The sequence below is a fragment of the Drosophila navojoa genome, chromosome 3 (genome assembly GCF_054131105.1).
Source record: "Drosophila navojoa isolate 15081-1374.11 chromosome 3, UAZ_NAV_1.0, whole genome shotgun sequence".
Taxonomy (NCBI): domain Eukaryota; kingdom Metazoa; phylum Arthropoda; class Insecta; order Diptera; family Drosophilidae; genus Drosophila; species Drosophila navojoa.
This window is the reverse complement of record NC_142891.1, coordinates 17,414,253-17,422,437: the sequence shown is the minus strand read 5'-3', so window position 1 is coordinate 17,422,437 and position 8,185 is coordinate 17,414,253. Positions and strand designations below refer to the sequence as shown.

At 41.3% G+C, this 8,185-nt stretch overlaps 2 protein-coding genes across 5 annotated transcripts; both read right to left on the bottom strand.

The window, feature by feature from the left end:
• Positions 1 to 314: 314 nt before the first annotated feature.
• LOC115562070 (uncharacterized) lies at positions 315 to 1,426 on the bottom strand. 4 transcript variants are annotated; one of them, XM_030382812.2, is made up of 5 exons: positions 1,207 to 1,426; positions 927 to 1,077; positions 769 to 863; positions 565 to 703; positions 315 to 517 (listed from the first exon to the last, which is right to left on the bottom strand). In XM_030382812.2, exons 1-5 carry the CDS (start codon positions 1,273 to 1,275, stop codon positions 438 to 440), a joined length of 534 nt encoding a protein of 177 aa, XP_030238672.1. In that variant the 5' UTR covers positions 1,276 to 1,426; the 3' UTR covers positions 315 to 437. The 4 variants fall into 4 exon arrangements, with proteins under 4 accessions (XP_030238672.1, XP_030238673.1, XP_089114662.1 ...); XM_030382813.2 differs by having other exon boundaries at positions 315 to 509; XM_089258536.1 differs by having other exon boundaries at positions 586 to 703.
• Positions 1,427 to 1,540: 114 nt separating this feature from the next.
• Positions 1,541 to 7,233, bottom strand: lace (serine palmitoyltransferase long chain base subunit). Its single transcript, XM_030382784.2, has 4 exons — positions 6,769 to 7,233; positions 2,837 to 3,955; positions 2,507 to 2,769; positions 1,541 to 2,445 (listed from the first exon to the last, which is right to left on the bottom strand). Exons 1-4 carry the CDS (start codon positions 7,045 to 7,047, stop codon positions 2,229 to 2,231), a joined length of 1,878 nt encoding a protein of 625 aa, XP_030238644.1. The 5' UTR covers positions 7,048 to 7,233; the 3' UTR covers positions 1,541 to 2,228.
• Positions 7,234 to 8,185: the final 952 nt, after the last annotated feature.

The following is an 8,185-nucleotide window of genomic DNA, read 5'->3' as shown; positions in this document are numbered from 1 at the left end:
GAAAGAGATTTATTTATTAAAATCATATTTTTCTCAAATGAATACGTATATAATTTATTTTGAGCATTTCATTAAAAGTTTATTTTTAAAAGCGCGCACTTTGTGCTTTGCCAAAAGCGAACTGCTTTACACTGCTTGGTGGACTGCTTTCTTTAACAATTGACGGCAGTAGTTTTACTTTGAGTAATTGCTGTACTTGAATTTAATAAAATAAATTAAATTTGAGTATTCATGTAATTAAATCTATATGACTCCTGTTACATTTTTTAGTAAAATTAAAAATATATAAAAATTATAAGTACACACATTGCATATATAAAACTAATAAAAATATATTTAATTGAATAGACTGACTACACGGAACACTGGGTGCTTTACATTTAAAATAGATTTCTGCACATTTTTTTCTTTTCACACAATCTCCATTGTTTTCGCTTCTATGCTGAATCATCGCTATCGGAACTGACTATCATGTGGAGGAACGATAATACCACCAGCATGGAATAACACTTGGTAACTGTTGAAATAAGCAACATAGTAAAATATTACGAAAACTTTACTCACTTATTGTGCCGACGAACAGGCCGAAGAATAGAGGTACAGTTAACCTTTTTGTTTGGAACATAATCAAATAGAAAATACTCAGGAATATTGTTGTGAAGATGCCCCACATCAGATAAGTGAAAATAATACCCGATGATTCCTATATAGTTATGGGTGATTATATATTAAATCTTATGTCATTGATAGTGCTTTAACATCACTCACATGATCCTGGAGAGTGGAAACCATCATTAGAACGGTCAGAAGACAGGAGGTGCCCAATGCTATGGTAATCATCGATTCTAGCATTTCTGAAAATCCTAAGAAGTTGATGAAATGATTTGTGAGTAAAGGTCAGATGTGGAAGACATTTGGTATATTACCATAGGTGACAATCAAATAGTAGAATCCATAGCCACATAGGGCAATCTCAACAAAGCCTATGATGCGGCATCCAAAACGTAGGGTAAGTACGAAAAGGAAACTGTGCAAATAAAACATTTTCATCTTGTCGATACCTTTTTGAGCAGCCAACTGGAAGAAATGATAAATTATTTAGTGAATGATCAAGTTATATGAATATAGGATACATATGTGGAGGAATAGCCCTCACTTCGATCGGGAAGCAATGCATTACACTGCTTGGCGCACTGCTTGACTTACGTATGTTGCAATGCTTGCGAATGTTGGCATACAGTGAATTGGGTCAACTGCTTTCGGCCCTGTTTCCATTTGTCACGTTTTTTCCTTGATTCGATCGAACTAATCTTTTAGCTGTTTCAGTGTTTCCACATTAGACAATCAACAAAATTACCAAAAAATACAGAAATTTATCAATGTGATCATAAGAAAATATTCCAAAAAATTCAATGATTACTAGATAATAGACATATGTAGTTGTAAGACTTAACAATTAAATAAATAAAAGGATAGCAAATTATACAATTATCACTAAACCATATCCCACCTATGATCACAAGAAGGTATTTCTATTAGATTTCATTAGGTATATTTATTGAATTACAAGAATAAAGTGTTTAATGCATACCATACAATTACGTAGAAGCATAATGCTTATATCTATTTGGAACTTTTTATTTCTTTACATTTTTTCTGAACTTAGCATTGGAAACTTTAGAAGCGAGTTAACGTTATATCTGAGCATAAGGATAAATGTATATTAAAGATCTGTCTAGCTTGGACTAGACGTAATTGTCTATAGCTATAACCTGATGATCATAATACATTTCTGATTTACTTATAACAAGATGTATATATGTACATATATACATATATACATATGTGCAGCAGCTGAAGACATCCAAAAGTTTACAAAATACAATTACAACTACGCAGATGATTTAAATGCTAAATACACATTCATAGTATTATAATATTATTATTATCATATCATTATAAAGCTATGCATGTTGTTGCGCTGTTTCATTTCATTTCATTCTTTTTCATTGATAGCTCAGGCAGAGTCCCTTGGGGATTAGTCAAAAATAAAGCCACAACAACACGGCGACTATAATTATGGATATATAGCTTTACCATAACATATTCAACAACTCGATTTGTCGCCCTAAGCTCGGTCACACAACTGAGGCCGACTTTCTGCTTAACGTGCTATGCGTGTGTGGGCGCGGATATTACGTATATGTATACGAGCGGGCCTGGCGAGCCTAGTACTCAATCGGATGGGGATCCCGAGGCTTGCGTGAGTACTTCAGGCCCAGGTTCTCGCTAACGTCGTCGATGACGTCAAGCGCATAGTCCAGCTGTTCCTTGGTGTGTGCGGCCGACAAACAGAAGCGAATGCGACCCTCCATAATGGGTGTGGCCGGAAAACCGGCGCCCACCACGGCAATGTGGCGCGTGGTTAGCGTGCGAATGACGGCGCTGAGTGTGTAATAAACAACATTGTTGAAACCGTTATGAATCAAAGCTTCAAGTGGCTTACCCAATCTTGGAGAAGAGATAGACGAGCATGGGCACGACCGGCGAGTCCTCGTGGCCATAGGTAATGACGCCCATTTGGGCCAAGCGCCTGCGGAAGTAACGCGTATTCCTGGCCAGCTGCTGCACCTTTTGGCGGCCCGTATCCGTGTTATCCTCGCCCATTATAATGCTCATCGAGGTGTAGATCTGTTGCACAATAGGCGGCGAGATGGACCCGGCATAGCAGTGGGCGTGACTGTTCGTGCGCAAGAAGTCAATCAGTTTCTGTGCGGGGCGAAGAGAAGACAAGCTGAACAACAAGTCAAGGAACGGCCATTGAGTATGTGTTTACCTTGGAGCCAGCTATGTAGCCGCCGGCACTGCCGAAGCTCTTGGTGAAGGTGCCCATCAGAATGTCCACATCTTTGGGATCGGCGCCAAAGTACTCGACCACGCCGCGTCCAGTTGGACCCATAGAGCCGATGCTGTGCGCCTCATCCAGATACAGATACGCCTTGTACTTCTTCTTCAGGGCAATTATCTCGGGCAGGCGCACAATGGAACCTTCCATGCTGAAGATGCCCTCGACAAGGATCATGATCTTGTTCCACGGCTTGCCCCCCTTCTTCGGATTGCCGTAGCAGATGCCGTTGCGCAGCACACGCTCCAAGTCCCGCATACTGTTGTGCTTGAACACACGCGTCGTAGCGCCCGACAGACGCAGACCGAGGATGATGGAGGCGTGATTCTTCTCGTCGCTCACCACCAAGCAGTCGGGTCCCAGGAGCGATGGCAAGTTGAGGGCGTTCGTGGCGAAGCCCATGCCAAAGACGATGGCATCCTCGACGCCGCAGTAGCGGGCAGTCAGCCGCTCCAGGTCGATGTGCAGCTGCGTGTTGCCCAGCTCAGAGCGGGGACTGCAGTAGGCCAGACCGTCCTGGCGCGCACGATTCTCAGAGTCATCCGCACAGGGCCCTGTGGCGGCAGCAAAGCCCAGGTAATTGTAGGAGCCCAGGTTGAGGCAGCGCGTCTCGGTGCCCGTAAATCTAAAGCTCCAGCCGTAGTCGTCCGTGACGCGGTCCTTCAGCACCAGCTCGTCGCCCGGCACACTGCAGATGGGGCGATTCCAGCAGTCGCGCACCCGACGATACACATAGCGCGAGTAGAAGCTCTCGAAGGCATCGTAGAGGGCCACGTAGCCCTCGCGACCCTTCTCCGTGGCCACCTTGGGCACGAACAGCAGCTGGTTGATGTAGCCCAGTATCATGAGTAGATAGAAGCCCAGGTACGTCAGACAGGCCGTGTACAGCGGCACATCCTCAAAGGATGTCTTCTGGTAGTGCTCCTGCTCCGCCGACAGCACGCCATCCGCCCGACTGGGCTTGAACTTGTCGCAGGAGCTGCCCGTCTGGCTCACATAGCCATTGGCCTCCGCCTGCTTTGCCGGATGATAGCTACTTTCGCTGACGCCCTGCGGGAATGGAGAATAGATATTGCTCTTGTTATACGGCTATGCGTGATTGATTAAATAACATATCTTTACAACAACTCTTGCAAATGGACAGCACGTTATCAGGTGTTTGACAGCAACTAATCCAGTCTGCGAGCTGATTAAAAAGCAATTTTCAGTGACTTAACAATTGAATGACTACATAAGTGAGCGAAAACTCTCTCTCTTTCTTTCAGTTCTGCTCAGATTGATAATCATTGTTATCTTTGAGAAATTCCAATAGTCCCCATTCCGAATCTCTCTTTCTCATGCTGAAATATGTTAGCAGGTCTATTAGATGGTTGAGCGACCTTATGGCAATCAAGCGATGACCTGCATAGCTCAGAAATCTGTTTACAGTATCGGAAGGCCATTTGAAACACCTTCGTGTTACCATACCCTGTACTCAGTGTAATTGGGTACAAGGGGTATGCTGACTTCAGTATGTCTGTCTGAGCCCACTTGACGTGAAAGAAATGAGATAAGATAAGATCAAATTAAATATAAGATTTGAATGTCGCAGCTCGAGTTTATCGTGGGCTCATTTAGATAACGCACTCCATTTCCGCAATATTAATAGATAATTAATATATAATATATTTTATATTTAGAGTTTATTATCAGATAAAATAATAATCTAGCTGGCTTTCACTTTTTGCACTCGACAAAAACCGTTTCTTTAGAGCATTTGCCAGTCGTACACTCCCCACTGAAGCACGCTGCGTTGCTCTCGTGTCAATCAGCCAATTAACATTTAACTGCCAGAATAAGGGAGAAAAATAACAACAACAACTGCCTTCAGCTTGGCCCCTCGTGCGCTCACTCTCAAAGTCATTCCGAACACCTCCCCATGGAAGCCATAAAAATACTCTAACATTACAGTTATGTGTGTGTGTGTATGTATATTAAATGGGTTTAACTAAGTGGAGCATTACGCAACGGCGCACTGCGTGAAGTTATTTGATAATATACTATATACGACCTGATATTGCTCTACATATTCGGATACTCTCGCAGAGAAATTCGTGTTGGCTCTGAAAGATCTCCGATTATAAACAAGCCACGGCCCGCTTTTTTATAGTTACTGAACGGATACGAATATCATCAGATATATGTAGCTCAATTGTATAACAATAAATTGCAGACGGCGACAATATGTCGTGTTTATTATTATTTGATTTGTTTGCAAATTTCTGCTCTTATGCGAGTTAATGCGAGAAATTGGACACGCAACGGCTAATTTTTAAACGGTCCGTAAATTAGTCGTTTATAGTATAGTATAGTATAGTATATATATGGGCACTACAAGTGTATGCAGAGTTCATGTGTAGTTCAGACGACATAAATAACTATCCACTATTATTAGCGGCGTGTAAAGCTCGAGTACAACAAACCACAGAGCTAAAAAAAAACTATTTCAGTTATCTGATAATGAATATCTACACTATGCAACCAAATATGACATTTATAAATGGCATTCGAGTGTAATGTGAGCGAGTCAAAGTAAATAAATATTTGTATTTATTTATTTACTGATTTATAAGAATTGCTTGAGTTAAATAAACGATTCCTCTTCTCAAAGATATTTGTGCGAATTCCTATTAAATTAAGATAATTATCATATTAAAATTTACGAAGAATATCAACTGGAACAGACATTCCAATTTTATCAATTTATTATAAACTGATATTTGTATTTTTATGGAAATTTTAATATATGTACTTTAATAATAATAGAAATCAATAAATACGTCTGTAGTTTTAAACAGATTTTTAATTATATTTACTTAATTTACACACATTTTCTATACTTTCTCTCTCTCTCTCTCCTCTCTCTCTCTCTCTCTCTCTCTCTCTCTCTCCTCTCTCTCTCTCTCTCTCTCTCTCTCTCTCTCTCTCTCTCTCTGCTTTCTATGAGCTCATAATGAGCTAAGAACCTTATCAACAAAAACAAATGCAAAGCAAAATAAAAAATAATAATTAAAAAAAAAAAAACAAATAACATTGATTCCAATCCGAAAAACCATCCGACTAACGGTGAGTCACTCCACAACGCCCCAATGGCGGCGTTGGAGCGCATTTTATGCGAAAGCTTTGCGTACTAAATTCTTGTGTGCTGAATGAGTGTTTCGCTGATAAGAAGGTGGAATCACGACTGCCCAAACCCACCGGCAAAGCGATCGGGGGTGCGGGAGCCCCAAGCGGGTCAGAGGTGACCGCAGGGCCAGGACACGTGTACTCCTGTTGCCGGGGCAACAAACAAGCATATGTAACGGAAGCACGTACCCAAAACAAATGCGGCGAAGAAAACTTAGCAAGCAGAGGGGAGAGCGAGAGAGCGAGGCAGAGAGCGCGAAAACGGAGCATTTGGCACTGCATTCGCGTGGGCCATAAATGCGGCCAACAGCTGGAAATTGACCCACAAGCGCCAGCTGCACTCATTTCCCATATTTTCCCCATAGCAGCTGACTAAGGCAATGCACAACACACACACACACACACACACACAAGGGCACACGAGAGCATATACATATACACACACACGTACGCGTGGATTACTCTTTGTCTTTTTCTTTTTTGGCGCGTTGCTCTCTTCGTACACACGCCTGCTTTTTTATGGGCTTGCTCTCTCGCACACGCACACGCACGCACACATACTCGCAAGCAAAATCAATGAAGCACCGGCACGAGGAGAACAAGAAGCAGAAACTGTAGCAAAAGCGTGAAAAAAATTCTTCCAAATTTGCTTTGGCTCGCCCGCTTGCTTTTTTTTTCCGTTTTTTCGGTCAGCTCACCTTGAAATTAAGGCCTCCAGAGCGTGTGCGGATTTCGGTGTACGCCGGTGCAGAGAATTTCAGTTGTTTGTTCAGTAGCAGCTGCTGCAGCTCCTCCTCCTGCTCATCTTGCGGCACCTTCTGCTGCTGCGGCTGCTGTTGTTCATCTCGGCACGATTCAGCCAAGTGTTGGTTGGGAATGTGTCCATTGCTGATTGGAGTGGAAGCCTTTGTAGTGCCGTTGCTGCACTTGGCATAGCTCTGCTGGAAGGTAGCGCCGTCATCGTCCACGTTGCCCATTGTGGCTAATATAAGCGGTAGCGGTATTTAAATGACAGTATTAGTAACACCGACAAAGCAAACTTGATTGGCCCCAAAACCGTCAACCAGCGCGCTCGAACTAAAAGTATTTTATGGCAAATGAGTCTTTGCAGCACGTAGAGAGGAGAGTCCCCACACTATGTCAAATATGTATGTACGCAAGGGCGTGTGGTGAGTTTCACTCAGCTGATATCGAATTTACGAACTGCCATGTTAACAACGGCGAATATCTATCGAAAATTCATGGAATATATATGAAATGCATTCTAAAATTATAATTGGCCAAGAGGAAAATAGTCAGCAGTTATATTAATTGATTGTCCAACAAAGCAATATAAGCATAACTATCGCATGTTATTTTTCTGTTATGATAATGTTAATATGGAGCTGAACATGCCAAGCCGGAACTAGCGTGAGTGATTACAACAGTGTAGTTGGCAACGCGCTAACTATTGATTGGCAGCTCTTGTCTTAATAATAGCCGTTAAATAGTTGAATAAGACAAGAGTATGACAAAAATTAATATAAAAATGTGGTTAAATATTATTTTTTGAAACTTTTTGATGGAAGATTTGATCTTATTTATTACACATTTTATAAAATTTTGCTGGCTAAAAATTTAGGCAGTTTATTTAGCAAGCAGTTTATTAAAGTAGTTTATGCATTTTCAATTCGCCGCAAACAGCTGAAAGCAGTTCACCGTTATTTAAATGCAAGCAGTTCAATATTTTTACTAGAGTTTCTGATATTTCCAAAAATCCTTTTTTCAAAATACTAGATTGTTATGAAAAAGTGCTGAAAATGTTAGTGTTTTGAAAATTTCTCAACTTTTATGTTAGCTAAAGAAATGCAAACTCAATTGGAGCCATTTAAATAATTCCTCGCATGAATAAATTTCCATGAAAAGTGAGCAAAACTTTAATGAATCGAATTGAATTTTGATCAAAAGCACGTAAAAATACGAAAAATGTGCGTAAAGCGGCAATTGTAGTAAAATTCATGAGGCCCCCGCAAAGTGCGTTGACTTGGGCAATAGGCCTATAGCCTAACGGAATAATAAGACGCGTCTGACCGAAGACTCCCCAGAACAACTCGACGCAAAGAAAACGAAACTTTT

Coding starts and splice junctions, on each gene's coding strand:
- LOC115562070 (XM_030382812.2), bottom strand. CDS start 1,275: ATGGAAACAGGGCCGAAAGCAGTTGACCCAATTCACTGTATGCCAACA. Junction 864..926: donor CTATTTGATTGTCACCTATG/GTAATATACCAA, acceptor TCAACTTCTTAG/GATTTTCAGAAATGCTAGAA. Junction 518..564: donor CCTGTTCGTCGGCACAATAA/GTGAGTAAAGTT, acceptor TTATTTCAACAG/TTACCAAGTGTTATTCCATG.
- lace (XM_030382784.2), bottom strand. CDS start 7,047: ATGGGCAACGTGGACGATGACGGCGCTACCTTCCAGCAGAGCTATGCC. Junction 2,770..2,836: donor GCTACATAGCTGGCTCCAAG/GTAAACACATAC, acceptor CGCCCCGCACAG/AAACTGATTGACTTCTTGCG. Junction 2,446..2,506: donor TATCTCTTCTCCAAGATTGG/GTAAGCCACTTG, acceptor TTACACACTCAG/CGCCGTCATTCGCACGCTAA.